Genomic DNA, 16039 nt, shown 5'->3' on the forward strand with positions numbered 1-16039 from the left:
GGGAACACAGGCGGGGGGAGTGGGAGAGGAAGAAGCAGGCTTCCAGCAGAGGAGCCTGATGTGGGGCTCGATCCCAGGACTCTGGGATCACGCCCTGAGCTGAAGGCAGATGCTTAACAACCGAGCCACCCAGGTGCCCCCGTATCCCTACATCTTTAAACCTAATTGGAGTTCAATTTGGATGTTGCTTTCACTGATTTCTCATTTCTTTTCCCAAAAGGCAGGGCATTGAACCTTCAGAGCTAGAGCCTGCTTCTTACGCAAGGTCCACGAAGATCTGTGATCCATGGTGGGTCTTTGCTGACTATACAGTCCCATCCTGTGGCATGTACTGGAGATTTATTTTAGACGAAGTTGCCTTCTAGGCACCTGGGGCTACAGCCATTGTCAGTTTTACACAGGATATCGGCAAATTGAACAAAGCCTTCTCCCCTTTCAACAGCTTTCACCCCCTCCCCCACCAACTCATGCACAGTCCCTTGATCCCCACCCCTCCAAACATCCACTAGTGAGTGTGCAGTCGTCCCAGGGAAAGAGCCCAGACGGCCCAGACCTTGGGGCTGGCATCCGCACAATCTGCTAACCAGCGTGCCAAACTTTTATAGACTTTTTTTCACTTGCTTTCTAAAAATGGGATATAACCTTCATTCAGGACCGAGTCTAACCTCTTCCTTTCTGACACTGCTGTTAGTCGGTCTCTCCTTTTCAACTTCTTCCTCTGCTCACCCTTTCCTTTCCAGCTTTATCTAGATGCTCTGGTCACTTCCATCCTTTCCTTCATATTCAGCCTCTATGTGGAAACACAAGGTTCTCCTTATCTCACCCTTTCAGAGACCTTTACACGTGGGTATGAACAGATCAGATAAACAGGAACTTAGGTTAATTTAATAGAAAAAATAAAATATGGAATAACATTGATTTTGGCCAGTATCAATTACAACCATTCTACTATATTTTACAAAAAAACAACTGAACATTTTACACATGTACAGTATTTTTCAGTAAAAGTGGATTTGGATTTAACAGTGGATCACTAATTAAAAATAAAAAAAGACAAAAGAAAACAGAAGATAGGCCTTTTGTCTCTAGAAGGTTAGAGCATTTAAGTCTCCAAACTTTGTACTACCCATCACATATATCTCATGATGAATATATATATTTATACATAATATATAACATTAACTTAAACTTTGAAAGCATTATGTCCTAGTTAATAATATTCTGTAGATAAACGAGGCAGTGACACACTAGTAGTTAAACCAGTATTTCCATGACGTGCGCCTGCATGGTCGGTGGGAAATGGAACGCACACTGGCGGACCCCAGCGAACCTGGCTATGTTGATGGTTATTTGTCCAAGAACACAGACGTTATTTTTATCTTTCCTATCATAGTAACTTTGTGCCTCAAATAGTATGGGCTGGTTCAGTCAAATGGATTCCTTTGCAGGCAAATCTGGTTTTGCCATCTGCTTGACCTTGCTTTAGGCTTGCGCTTGTCCATTTAGAGACTGTGCCTTTAAATGTGAGACTATCGGCCATCCCCCAGATTAACTTCCTTTCAGATCAGAAGGATTGGCAGTGTTAGGGAAATGAAAGTTGCTCAGCAAAATCAGTCGAGTCCCTAGTTACTTACGAGTCATTATGTGACTCAGTATTACTGTAATGCTATTGAGAGGGTCATTAGATTCTAATTATTCACCTTAGGTCGGACATTAACTTTGCTGTGTAGGAATGAGTATTTTCAAGGTAGGCTTTTCCCTAGCTTGTTGATTGGGTAGGGATCTTAGCATCCACTTCCCAGCTCCTTCTCCAAGGAATCTCTATTGATATCATCCCTGTTCTCAGCTGTGAGGCCAGTGACATCTTGGGAGTGAAGCTATCAAAGCATCAAGCCCAAAAGATGGCTGGTCACTCCCAAAGCAATGAGGTCACCAATGGAGCTTTGATATGAAAAATGAAGAAACTTGATAGGAGTCTACCCTCCCCTAAATAGAGAAACTCAGAATCGGTAAAAAGACCTATCAGGCATCATTTCTAACCACTGATCCAATATAGTTTTCACATAATTCAGTCTGCTAGATTCCAGGGTGTATTTAAGAATTGTAGAAAACCGGTGAGGATATTTCTGAGAAAACAGACGACCTCATTGACATCCAGCAGACAGATGTACCATAGCACGGTTATAGAGGGACAGAGGAGTGGGAAATAACAGAACCAGGAGGGTACGATCATGCCACCCATCTCCAATTTCCAGTTTTATTTTCTGAAAATGACAAAAGGATAAAACTTCTAATAAGCACCATTGAAGAACGTTGCCCAGCCAACTTGGGCATGAGCTTAAATATTACTTAAATAATTAATTCCATTTCTTAAAAAATACAGGACCTTTTAGGAACTTTGGACTCCAGGAAGAAATGTCCCACATCATATCCAAAATGCTTCCCATCACAACAAATGGAATTTCTGATGGCCTTTAAAAAAATGCTATGGGGATAACGGCCATATAGCACCAGGAGATCGTGCAGGGTCTACAAAGTGAACACTCCGGATTTCAGGGGAGCTGGATCCGTCCCAGCTATTTTGTGTAACTTTGCATTCTGTCCATCACCAATTTGACTATGCAGAGTGATCCCATCTGACCAGCTGTGTGTAAAATAACCCAATCTGCAAAGCCAAAGCCAGCAGCAGCAAGTCTAGCTGATGAAACCAGTGGAGCCGACTTATCAAGTGAGTATAATGCCAAAACCAGCACATAATGCATGAAGTAAATTATGTGTGGAAAGGATCAATGTTCAACTGTGAAAAACTAAGACAAACGACACTGAATACAACTCTGCGGGATGTTCTTAATGCCCTTCGGTCCACTTTTCTGCCATTTCCCCCAACGGTGGACTCAAGCGTGAAAAATGACAGATGCAAGAGCTTTCTCTTTGATTTTGATCTATGTCTGCTCTTGTGATGTTTTTGAAAGGTATTTTTAGGCGTCTCAAAGGGGAAACAAGCAAGTAAATGCAAAGGGGAAAAAAAAAATGGACCTTCAAAACCAGGGCAGGAAATCAAATCATTACTTTAACGTCAAATTTTGGCATCAAATGCTTTGGTCATACAATACTGTCTCTGTGGCTCTGGCTGTTTAGCACTAAACACCCAGTTATAAAAGGTAGGCTTGTTGTAGGTTTATTTTTTTTTTTTCCATTTAAGTTCTGACAAAACAGTTCACCATCTCCCTGCACAAATTTGAGAGAGAGCAAAAAAGAGAGCAAAAAAGAGAGAGGTGGCTTGCTTTTTTTTTTTTTTTTTGCTTGTTTTTTTTTTCTTTTTAATAATAATATGGAGTAATCTATAAGTCTACAGGAACAAAGAAATCTAGGATGGCCGCTCAGCCTTGGAATGTACATGTTTTGCAGCAAAGTTGTTGAAGAACCTTCCGCTGGCACAAATTGTTCTTTTTCACTAGCATACAGAAGCCTCCTTCGGCCCAGGACTCTTCCGTTGCTTTTCCAGGAAGTCAGCAAGACAGGGGGGGAGTTGAGGACGGGAGCAGCATGATGCACGCACGGAAGAAGGTTTTGATTGGCCAGAGAGGCAGATGGGGGGATTGCAAGAGATCATTGAGGAGCAGTCAACAAGGAGGAAATTTGGTCCACCCAAAGTGATTTCAGTCAACAGCATTGTTTTTCAAGGAGAGAGATGGCGGTCCAGTGGTAAATGTGTTTGGTGTCCATTTATGAAAGGGAAAAAAAGGATTCGAAAAAAGAATAAATTAGAAATCAATAATAATAAAAGCAAGGGATTTGTCTTCTCAGAATTACCCAGAGCAGAGAGTATACAGTCATTTATACTCTATTTCACTGAGTCCAAGACACCGGGTTTAAGATGCACCGTTATTTTAAGTATGAAGAAAAAACATGCTTCATGCAAGACGTCTTATTGCATGGTGACCCAAGAGTCTTCTCAATTAGAAAATTTGATGCTTATGGAAATATTATTTAAATATTAGTTATATAATAACAGTTGTTTTGTTTTTGTGCTTACACAAAAGCTCTTCCTTCGAATATTAAGCAATTATTTAATTTTTTGAGGCTATTTCGAACTACAATTAAATTCAACACAAGAAGTAGCAGCCATGTACCTAACTCTGTGACAACGTCAAAGACAATGACACAGCAGCCAATTGGACAAAGTAGCTGTAAGCTGCCATAAATTATAAGATGCATCCGATATCAGAGATGTTAAAATGTAAAAAAAAAAAAAAAATGTCTTAGAATCATTGAAATATGACAGTCGAAAGAGAATAAATCACAAACCCATAAATGGAATTGCTCTGTGATATGAAAAGCCTGGCGAGCCATCGGTGGTGACCTCCTCATTTAGCTGACCTCAAACGGACTCATGACAAATTACTCTTGCCCACGATCCTGGACACTCCACTTCTACCAAAGTGCCATCTGGCACAGCTTACCCCAGGTTTACCACGGTTTAGAGAAGGCAGTTTAGGCGTCCCAGACGTGGCCAGGCTGGCACCGAGTGCTACGGGTGAAAATTTCAAGTGACCGTGGACCTTCTGAGTCTAGAAAATCTTCCTCTGTTTTCTGTTACCAACTTAAAAATTCTGGTCAGATCCGGCTATGGGGGAACCAGGTTTTTAAGGAAAAAGGGGTACTTGCACGGTAGCTGGAGTGCCATCACCGCAACCCTCTAGCCCCGTGTTGTGCGGTGAGAACCCAGAGCCTGAGTGGGTCTGGCCCGTCCCTGCTAGACCAGTCCCGCAGCCCAGAAGCCACAAAGATGCAAAATCACCCACGATGCTCTGTGGAAATGAGCCCAGAGACGGTGCTCTACACGTGTCGTGTGCCCTGTGCTCTCAGTCGTCTTTTTGAAGCTCCTCATAGGAAGTTTCAGAATAACCATACAAGGTCAATGGTATTAGCCTCCTCATTTTTACAGATGAGGGAAGTGAGGCCCAGAGAAGTTTATCCCCTGCCCAAGACCTGGAGCCCAGAAAGGAACGACAGTATTCTGACTCCTGATTCTATAGTCTCCCAACCAGAGCACTGTTCTGCCTCTTGTGAAATTTCTAGAAGAGGACCCATGCAAAGGAAGGCAGAGAATAAACCAAGGGGAGTGCCCTTGTCCAGGAAGACAGTTCCAAGTACAGACTTTGTTATTGCTCTATTTTCATAACAATCTAAAGATATTTAAAAATACCAGTGGTTCGAAATGATTTCTTTCTAGGTCACTGAGATGCATGTCTGCGTAAAGTTCAGGCTCAAATTTTAGGGCCCCTTCTGTATGAATTATATCGAGAGTCAAAGTTCACGAAATGTTAAAGTTGGGATAATTTAAATTCATTCATTTATAAATGGGGAAGCTCAGGCTAGAAAATTGAGAGAACTTGGCATTTGCCAATCTGTCAGGGGGAGTGGAGTAAGCCAGACATGCCCAAATCTGGCTGCACATTAGAAACACTTGAGAAGCTTCTAGAAACATCCATGCTTAGATAGCACCCCAAGACCAATTTACCATGAATCTTTGGGGAAGGTGTGTGGTCCTGGCATTTTGGTTGAGAACATCGTGTGCAAAGAAAAGAAAAACAGACCAACATTTAGAAGGCTTAAGTTCTGCACTTGGGTCTATCATTAATTCCTTGCCTCTCAGGTTTAATGAAAGATTCAGGTACCATTTGATTACAATTTACTTATCAAAAGTTTAATCCGAATAAAAGAAGTGGCAATAAACTGGCATCTTCACATGATAGAATTTTATGCTGTAATTAAAAATGAAGTTTCTGAGGACTCTGTAAACCCAGGATGATGTTTACGTCTAATGCTTAATACAAAAAGCCGGATTCAAACCTCCGCATACATGGTATTTAAAAAATCTGGTCAAAAGTACGTTCGGCAAAAGACGGGAAAGAAACACATGAAAAAACTAATTGGAAAAGGTTGCCTGTTATATTCCAAGTATATGAAATTCTGGAAAAAATAAATCTATGGAGACAGTAAAAAAAAAAATTAGTACATTCTGGGGCTGGCGGGGAGGGAGGCAGGGAAGAGTACAGAGGATTTTTAGGGCAGTGAAAGTGTCCTGTATGATTATTACGATGGTGGACATGTATCCCTTTTCATTTGTCCAAACTCAAAGAATATACACCACCAAGCGGGACCCCTAATGTGAACCCTGGACTTTGGGTGATAATGGTGGATCAGTGAAGTTTCACTGAGTATAACAAATGTAACCAGTCTGGTGTAGGAGGCTACTAGTGGGGGGAGCGTGGGGTGTGTGTGTGTGTTGCAGGGGGGCAGTCGGCATACATAGGATCTCTCTGTACTTTCTGCTTAATTTTGCTCTGAACCTAAAACTCTCAAGTTAAAAAAAAAAAACCCGCAAAGTTTGCTAATTAAAAACAAAACAAAACATAACTAGGGCCATCTTGGCGAGTGGAACTATAGGTGATTAACTGCTTCTTTTATTTAAAAAAAAAAAAACCCAGACGAAAACCCACTGAGGGTGTGAGTTCAAGACGAATGAATGCCGACAAGCTATTGGACACCTTCTCTCGGACTCATGCTTGATAGTTTCTTTCCCTGGAAATGTATTTGATCGCAACATAAAAAGAGGATCCTGTGTTCAGAGGATCAGAATGAAGAGGTTGTACTCACCGTCCTTGCAGATGGCCCCCATCTGACACGTCCCTAAGTCTAAGAGATACCCGCTGAGGCAGCTCGTACAGTTCTTGAAGCCTGGACCGCTGCACGTCAAACAGCTCGCATCACATCTACGGGGAAAATGTACAGTTCGTGCTTCCCACATCAGGCGCAAGGAGAGGTGTTTGCTGCCCACCTTTAAGGACGTTTTAAACTTAATTCCCCCTTTGAAGATGACACAGAAACCTCTTCTTACCGTAATTGCTACCTCTGACAACATTAAAGAAAGCCCAGCAGGTAGACTGATTTTAAATGGGAGAATGCATTGGACTTGAAACAAATAATACTTCAAAGGTTTTAAAGTGCTCCTGAGACAAAAACAAAAGAGGATTCAAGATAAGCTGGGTTAAAGCTGCAGGGCAGTGTGCATCGGTAAAATGTGGAAACTGACGTCATCATTAATAATGGTTTGGTATTGCTTCTGGAGGTCGTCAAACAAGGAAGCCGGCGATCACGTGCTAGGGCTGAAGGGGCGGGTCCACTTACTTTTTGCAGGATTTGTGTCCGTTCTCTGAAGAGTGGTGAAAATAGTAGCTGAGACTACAGCTCTGCACACATCTCCCGTCCTCCATGAAGTAGCCGTCCGTGCAGTTAATACACCCGTCCGCGCCCGGCCCTTAAAAGCAAGACAAATGCCGGAAACAAAATCTCAGAAGAGCTTGCACGATCGGCTGCTGCTTGCGTAGTTGATGAAGGGGCATGAATATGTTGTCATGGTAAGAGTCACAATTTCATATTTGTGCCTTCTCTTACATTCTGTGGGGAAAAAAACCCACTTCCATTTTAAGCTGAACCCATTTGCCAAATCTCCCCCGGAAAGGGAAGGCGATCTCACTGGGATGTTTCAGTGTCGCAACAAGGACAGAAAGCCCACGGGTGCCTTTCTAGGAGAATACGCGCGTGAGTACTGAAAGAGAATTTTCTCCAGCATTGATTTTAACAATATCTGGTGGGTCGGTCTGTAGGAGTGATGGCTAAAAACAAGCCAACAAACGGCAAAGCAGAGCCAGAGGAATGAACAATAGGTCGCGGGGGTGGCGGGGACAAGATACCAGCACAAGAGGCACAGAAGCGGTGACAGGGCTGACAGTCCTGGCCATTGAAGTACTGTCCGTCCCCACAGGCGATGGAGCACTGGGATCCCTGCAGGCTGAAGACAGAGACACAGATGTTGTGATCAAGGCAAAGAGGTCACGACTCCCCAGCCCCATATGCAACAAATACGGCACCTCCCGGAGACCCGTGGTTTGGCAAAGCTTCAAAGCAGGGGACATCGTCCTGTACCCCTTCTTTTTTCCCTTCCCGATGCCTATCCTGCTTCCCTGTGCCTATAATGATGTCTGTGTCGTGCTGCAAGCTTCGTGGACCTTTTTCTTCATTGTCAGACTGGCTGGCACATCCCCTCTTCACTCCGCACCTTACCCCCCGGGTGTTTTTAAAAGTATCTTACTGACAAAGCTGCTTACCTAACACTACGGCTGACAGCTCTGATAACCAGCCCTACGAAATAGTACATTTACAAGTTGTTCTGTAATTATAAAATGCAGTAGGAACACATGCTAACGTGAGTTACAACTGAATAAGGGGCACAGTGATCTCTGGCCAGCCCACACTCCCGGGAGGAGCTCCTTTGGTTTTTATTTCTGGCTTTAGTTCTTACTGGTTCCCATGAGAACCACACAATTGTAATACACGTTGCCTCTATTTCCTGACTTATTTTAAATGCTAATGAATAATTTCATAGAACGACCTACCTATACTGCGGATGCCCCAAACACCCCAACTTTTCTTAATTATATGATTGTTTCCAGGTGTTCTCTCGATCATATTTTCTCTATCTAGCACTCTTGGTATTTATTATAGTTGCCAGAATGTTGGATGAGGAATGCATATTTTTTTCTGCTAATATCAATTATGATAGCTTTCCTAGTGTACAGATCAATTCTTAAAATGAAAAAAAAATATAATTTGGGACGTTTAATCTACAAATATTGCTCACTGCCTCAGCAGTGTGATTGGAGCTGTAGATTAGCACCTGTCATCCTCTGTCACCAAACAGACGATAGGACAAGATGGGCACACAACAGGGTCAGATGGTTTTTATTCTCTTAGACTCTTCATATTGCTCCAATTCACATCGTAGCTGAATGTACTTTGTATTTGGGTCACACTAACTTGGAAAATGAAATTTATTTTTCCCTACTGGAAAGAACAAAAACGGATAAGAACGGATCCTGAACGGTCCCGTTAATGTTTTAATCCCCCTCCTTCCAGTATTTGATGCGTACATAATTTGTTTGTTCTTAGCCACTTTTTAAAAAAATGTAAAGGTCTCTTGAGGCAAAACAGCCAACCGTCAAAGCCTCTAAGGAAAAGACAGGCGGTCTCAAGGAGACAGAGGGCGGCGGAACGAAGCATACCCCACTCACAGACTTTACTGGCCAGGGAGCAATGTCATCTAAAAAGTCAGTAAAAGGAAATCCCTTCCCTGTCTGTAGAACTGGAAAATAGGCCATTGCATTCAATGGATGCTTTTGTGGGAGGAAATAGGACCACCAAAAAATTTATCAAAGTTTAAAAAAAAAAAAAAGCTGCCTCACTTTTCTGGTAAAGGGTGTTCCTTCTGAGGTTGGCATGAGTTGGGCATGAGACAGAGGCTGCGCCGTGTGAGGAAGGAGCGAACGTAAGTGGGTCGTGCAACAGACAGCAGGTGCTGTGGGCTCCCCGAAGCCACCTTCTGCTTGCAAAACACAGCGCTGGCGCGGTCGACCCGCCTGGTACAGTGCACACCTGGGTTCTTTCTGTGAGCAACTGGCTAGGCTGGAACGGCGCTGTCCCACATGCTTCAGGGCCCGTGGCTCCCGAGCACTTAAAATGTGGTTAGTGTGGCCCGGGAATGGAATTTTCAACTTTATTTAGTTTTAATTAATTTCGGTCTCAATTGTACAAATTGGCCCTCGCTTCAGTTACTGGCAAAATTCCGAGTAAGGGTGGAACAACCTGGCTACGTAAGATCTACTTTGACTCAATTTTGTAAAATCCAAATACAGATCGAGTGTTTCTCCTAAGGTACTGTCCGAGTTGAGATGTGCCTTCGGGATAAAATGCACACCAGAGTTCAAACACGTGGTATGACAGCAAGAAAGAATGTAAAACATCTCGCTAGGTCTTTTATATTGATTACATGTTGAAATGATAATATTTTGGATATATCTGGTTAATATTTTTTTAAATTTCACCCATATCTTTTTACGTCCTTTAATGTGGCTACTGGCGTATTTAAAATAAAATGAACATATAGGGCTCTCATATTTCTAGTGGAGGGCGTTGGTTAATGTACTCTGTTCCCTAAGAAACACAGTTGACTTAACTCCTGAAAAACATGGGTTTGAATTGCATGAGCCCACCTCTAACCGGATTTTTTTTCTAGAAATACAATACAGTGCTCTGAATGTATTTTCTTTATAATTTGCCTAACGTTTTCTCTTCTCTAGGCTTACTTTATTGTAGGAATACAGTATAGAATGCATATGTTAATTGTTTGTAAGATTTCCAGTCCACGGTAGTAATCAGTAGTTACATAGTTAAGAGTAACTTAAGGAGTTAAGGGGCGCCTGGGTGGCACAGCGGTTGAGCGTCTGCCTTCGGCTCAGGGCGTGATCCCGGCGTTGTGGGATCGAGCCCCACATCAGGCTCCTCCGCTAGGAGCCTGCTTCTTCCTCTCCCACTCCCCCTGCTTGTGTTCCCTCTCTCATTGGCTGTCTCTATCTCTGTCGAATAAATAAATAAAATTAAAAAAAAAAAAAAAGAGTAACTTAAGGAGTTAAAAGTTACATGCAATTTTCAACTGTATGAGGTTGGGGCCCCTAATCCCTGAGTTGTGCAAGGGTCAACTGTATAGAAAATAATCCTAAATAATCTTTCATTTCTCATGGACCAATTATGTGTCTGGTATTGGAATAAGTACTTTATAAATGTTATCACAGTTGATCCTTATAATTCAGCAATGTCGGGGTTATCATCTCATTTTATAGATGACAAAACTGAAGTTCAGAGTGGCTCAGTGACTTGACCAAGATCCCGCAGCTGATTAATAGAAGAGGGTTTGGGCCCACATCTATCTTGTCTCCCTTCTTTTTATTATCCTCATCTGCTCCTTGTCCAAAAAGAATTAGGGGGCTGACTAGACTGATACATATCAAGACTGAAAATCTTGAGACAAAGGTGCTAAACAAATTAATACCGCATTTATGAAAAAAACCCACAGATAAAAAATATATTAGAACATCATTTTCATTTAGATTAATATTTATTTGAGAGAGAGAGAGCATGAGTGGGGAGAGGGGTAGAAGGAGGGAGAAGCAGACTCCCCTGGCTCAATCCCAGGACCCCAAGGTCATGAGCTGAGCTGAAGGCAGATGCTTAGCCAGCTGAGCCACCCAGGTGCCCTGATGTTCTGATATTAATATGAAGAGTCGCTTGTCTGGAGCCTGCGAAGTTCACCTCTCCAATTAAAGGTAGAAACAGAGGTATTCTCAATACTTAAAAAGATCTGAGTGCCACAGATTTCTGGCTCTCTGTAAACTCAGGGTCCAACTCCTTACCCGACGGAGGATGGTCTGGCCTTCTCAAGAGCCTCCCTAGTTCATTTGAGCTGTGTGTTCTCTTGCGGAATCTATCAGCTATCTGGCTTTAGCAATGAGCAAGTCACCTCGTCAAGAAAAACATCTCCAGGTGTTAAATCTATGTGCATAGCAGAGCATAATGGAACCAAACCTGAGGTACTTAAGATAAGAGAATGATTGGCTATACGGAGAGAAATAATAAAGATAAGGGAAGAGTTTCCAACCATCAGAGGAATGAATCAGGAGGATTAAATATAATTCATTGGTATTACCTACACAGTAATCCTTGATGGGGGCACTGCGCCAGTCAAAAAGCACAGAGAAAGTCTCTCAAATAGCCATTTTTATTGACGTGTATCAGAGCCATCTTTTCTGAAGAGGATTTTTTTTGGTTTGTAAACCTCCCTTAGCCACGATGGCATCCAATTTTTCACGTACAATGGTAAAGATAATGCAAATAGCAATCAAGTGTTTGAATGGGAGTCAAACCAAGGGTGATGGTAAGAGGATTATTTATTTATATTTTGTTTATATTGAGAAGCTCCCTGGGCTGTGTGACTTGACAAGATCCTTCACTCTCTTACCTTAACCCATCCCTACATTCTGTACAGTTGTGGAATTCGGTACATGTCTTGCAGTTTTCACTGCATTTCCGGCAAACATTTTTCTCTGTTAAAACAAAAACACATACAGACAAAAGTAACAAGGTTATGAATCAGTTGGCCAGCTGGATTCCATAAAAGGAAGTGGAGATGTTCTACTGTTTGCTAACGTACACGACAGTACACATACATGGCCTTGAGCAGAATATTTAGGGAGCCTCACACGGAACATTTGCAGGGCTGGGAAATGCCTGACATCTACCATTTTGCAGACAAGGGAACCCCACAGCCCATTTAATTCTTAGTTGAATAGCTGATCGGCTTTTTCCCCCTTCTTCTTTTTCTCTCTCCTGAACAGGGTTTCCTAACTTTGACAATGACAATCCCATAAAGAAGCTGGGGCCACGCCAGGCTGGAAGGGTTGAGGAGCAGTGCTTACAGCTGTGGAATGGAAGGGTGGACCCCACGCTCACAGCTTGCAGGACCGCTCTGATGAACGTGACCAGAAAACGGAATCTGCATTTAAGACTGTAGGGTAAGGGTTGACGATGTATTTCTTGTATCGTCTAGAATAGTGTCGTGTGCTTTATAGTGGTCACATATACTGTGACACTGGTATGTCGTTATAATTCAGATACGTCTGTATTCTGGAGAACAGAAATATACTGGCTTAAAACACACTATGGATATGGCTATCCCGTCTAATACCAAAGGCCGCTCCCCATTGGAAAAAAAATGGCAAATGGATGCTTATTCTATAGTGAAAAATGGTGACTTGTTACATTACCTTAAGGCCTTTTACCTGAGGCAAAATTCTTCCGGAGACGGGATCCCTTCTCTGAGATGCAAGTGGATCATGACCACATACATACGTGGGATTGAACAAAGCTCCTTTCCTCCCTCTACTCTGTGAATGTTGGTGTTCTTCCAGGTTCCACAGAGGACACTGCTTTAATGGATCCCTGTAAGGACCTCCTGAAGGTCCACCTCCTTTCTCAAGTCTGAGCTTCCGCCTCCCCCACCATGAAATATGAAGTCCTTTATAATCTTATGGTAGTCTTCACACAGTCTCCCCTTCACTGTGCCGTTGGGACTCCCGGACCTGGCATAGGATCTGAAGTCCTAGATTTGAATTCTGCTTTTAGCATTTCCAGTGGGCAAGTTCAGGGTCTCTGTTCTCTGTTCGATAAATACTACAGTGATGCCGACCTCTTAGCTTGTCTTGAGGGGAGAATGAAATTACTCAAGGGGAACTCCATGAACTTGAAAGCACTGTAGATGTGTCGGTAGTAATTATTACTAGTCATGATCGTACCTGATCACTATGTTTTAGAGGTCAAAAGACTCATTACAGGCGGAAAATGTAACAGAAGTCAGTTACACAGGAGAGAGAGGCAGAGACCACTCATAGCAGCGAAGCCATTGTTGGAAGAGCCCCCCTTCACCACATACCTCCCAGGCTCTGGGGAAACAACTGACTCTCAGTTATCTTGATCCTATTGTGCACCATCTTGAATCAAATTTCTTTTCCAATAGAATTTTGAATTCTTCAAGAAATACTGCTTATTTCTGGGAATCCCCCAGACTCCCTTCCCCACTCTTATTTTTCCTTTCTCTATCAGGTGGTAGCTCATGTTCCAAACTGGGGGGGAGGGGAGCTACAAGGAAATCTACCCATGTTTCTATAGGGTAAGCTGAGAGATTCCATGTGCCTCGTGGAGAAGTGCCTGCCTTTGAGTCAAGGAACTTTGACTTCTTAAGAAGCAACAGGATCCACTTCAAAATTCTTCCCTGATTTCTGATAAAACAATGCTTGTTCATTTAAACTTGGGTTTTCTTCTTTCTTAGGTTGTGCAGAAACAGGAGATAGCAGTGTCATCACGTATCATGGTGTGACACACTTGTTAATTACCCACAACTCAGAAGTAAAGCAAAAGGGCCCTACCAGAGCACGAACAGGTAGGAATGGCCAAGGATTCCTTAATTCTCCAGGGAACGTACCTTTGTTTCCTAATGACAACGGATTGGGGCCCAAACTCTGTGAAGTGACATGGTCATTTACAGATTTTTGTTTGGTAAAGTTGCAAAGGATTTGTGTGTGGAAGAAGCTCCCCAAGTTCTATTTGTATTGCCATGTAGGAAATTATTCATTTCTTAATCGAAGTATAGGTAACATACAATGTTATATTAGTTGCAGATATAGACTATATTGATTTGACGATTCTATTACTCAGGGTTGACCAAGGTAAGTGTAGTCCCCATCTGTTACCATGCAATGTTTTTACAGTATTACTGACGATATTCCCTAGCTGTACTTTTCATCTCTGTGACTGACTTATTTTGTAACTGGCAGTTTGTACCTCCTTTATGATTTTGCCCATCCCTCCACCCACCTCTGCTCTGGCCACCAACAGTTGTTCTCTGTATTTAAGAGTCTGTTTTTTGTTTTTTTTTTAACTTCCACATATAAGTGAAATCCTACGGTATTTGTCTTTCTCAGTCTGATTTATTTCACTTAGCATAATACCCTCTAGGTCCGTCCATGTTGTTACAAATGGCAAGATCTCCCTCTCTTGTATGGCTGAGTAATACTCCAGTGTGTGTGTGTGTGTGTGTGTGTGTGTGTGTGTGTGTGTGTGTGCGCGCGCGCGCACGCACCACATCTTTTTTTCCTTCAAATTTATTATTTTTTAAAAGGTTTTAATTCCAATGTAGTTAACATACCGTGTTATATTAGTTTCAGGTGTATAATAGAGCGATCCAGCTGTACTCCTTAATCCCCATCACATGTTTCACCCACCCTCTCACCCCCTCCCCTCTGCTCTATCACTTTGCTCTCTATACTTAACAGTCTGCTTCTTGGTTTGTCTTTTTTTTTTTTTTCCTTTGATCACTTGTTTTGTTTCTTAAATTCTACATGTGAGTGGAATCCTGTGTATCTGTCTTTCTCTGACTTATTTCACTTAGCATTATACTCTCTAGCTTCGTCCGTGTTGTTGCAAATAGCAAGATTTCATTGTTTTTAATGGCTCAATAGTCCTCCATTGGGGGTGTGGGTGTGTATGATGAATGGATAATCCTTCTTTACCCATTCATCTGTCAGTGAACACTTGGGTTTCTTACATACTTTGGCTATTGTAAATAATGCTGCAATAAACATAGGGGTGCATATATCTTTTTTAATCAGCATTTTTGTATTCTTTGGGCAAATACCCATAGTGGGATTACTGGATTGTATGGTATTTTTGATTTCTTGTTTCTTAACACTGACTGGTGTCCGTTCTTGATAGCCCCTCATACATTCTAGAATAGCTATCTCATTGTGGTTTTGATTTGCACTTCCCTGATGATTAGGGATGCTGGACATCTTTTCATATACGTCTGTTGGCATCTGTAGGTCTTCTTTGGAAAAATTTCTATTCAGATCCTCTGCCCATTTTTTTTATTGCATTATATTTTTGGTGTTGAGTCATATAAGTTCTTTATATATTTTAGATATTAACCCCGTATCAGATACATCATTGGCAAGTATCTTCTCTTATTCACTAGGTTGCCTTTTTATTTTGTTGATGGTTTCCTTTAGTGTGAAAAAGCTTGTCATTTTGGTGAAGTCCCTATATAGTTGCTGTTGTTTCTTGTGCCTGAAGAGACCTATCTATAAATGGGCTGCTAAGGGCAATGCTCAAGAGATTACTGCCTATGTTTTCTTTAAGGATTTTTATGGTTGAGGTCTCACATTTAAGTCTGTATTCCATTTCGAGTTTATTTTTGTGTATGGGGTAAGGAAGTGGTGCTGTTTCATTCTCTTGCATGTAGCTGTCCAGTTTTCCCAGCACCATGTATTGAAGAGATTGTCTTTTCTCTATTGTATATTCTTGCTTCCTTGGTCAGAGATTAACTGACCAGATAGATGTTGGTATATTTCTGGGGTTTCTATCTTGTTCCATTGATCTAGGTATCTATTTTTGTGCCAGCACTATGCTGTTTTGATTACTGTACCTTTGTAGTAGATCTTGAAATCTGGGATTGTGATACCTTCAGCTTTGTTCTTTTCTCTCAGTATCGCTTTGGCTTTTCAGGGTCTTTTGTGGTTCCATAGAGAAT

At 42.0% G+C, this 16039-nt stretch overlaps 1 protein-coding gene across 2 annotated transcripts in view; it reads right to left on the minus strand.

Annotated features, from left to right (window-relative positions):
• The window catches only part of PCSK5 (proprotein convertase subtilisin/kexin type 5), a 456163-nt gene that overhangs the window by 145753 nt on the left and 294371 nt on the right, over positions 1 to 16039 (minus strand). The window contains exons 17-21 of one of the 2 annotated variants that reach the window (XM_040620237.1): positions 11918 to 12002; positions 7761 to 7858; positions 7195 to 7324; positions 6664 to 6779; positions 555 to 3496 (exon numbers count right to left, since the gene is read on the minus strand). In XM_040620237.1, the coding sequence (XP_040476171.1) occupies positions 3381 to 3496; positions 6664 to 6779; positions 7195 to 7324; positions 7761 to 7858; positions 11918 to 12002 (545 nt within the window). In that variant the 3' untranslated portion in view covers positions 555 to 3380. Of the gene's footprint in view, positions 1 to 554; positions 3497 to 6663; positions 6780 to 7194; positions 7325 to 7760; positions 7859 to 11917; positions 12003 to 16039 lie in introns of those variants that run through there. The other variant, XM_008691034.2, reaches the window with a different exon arrangement.

Source organism: Ursus maritimus, unplaced genomic scaffold (genome assembly GCF_017311325.1).
Source record: "Ursus maritimus isolate PB19 unplaced genomic scaffold, ASM1731132v1 scaffold_34, whole genome shotgun sequence".
Lineage (NCBI taxonomy): Eukaryota > Metazoa > Chordata > Mammalia > Carnivora > Ursidae > Ursus > Ursus maritimus.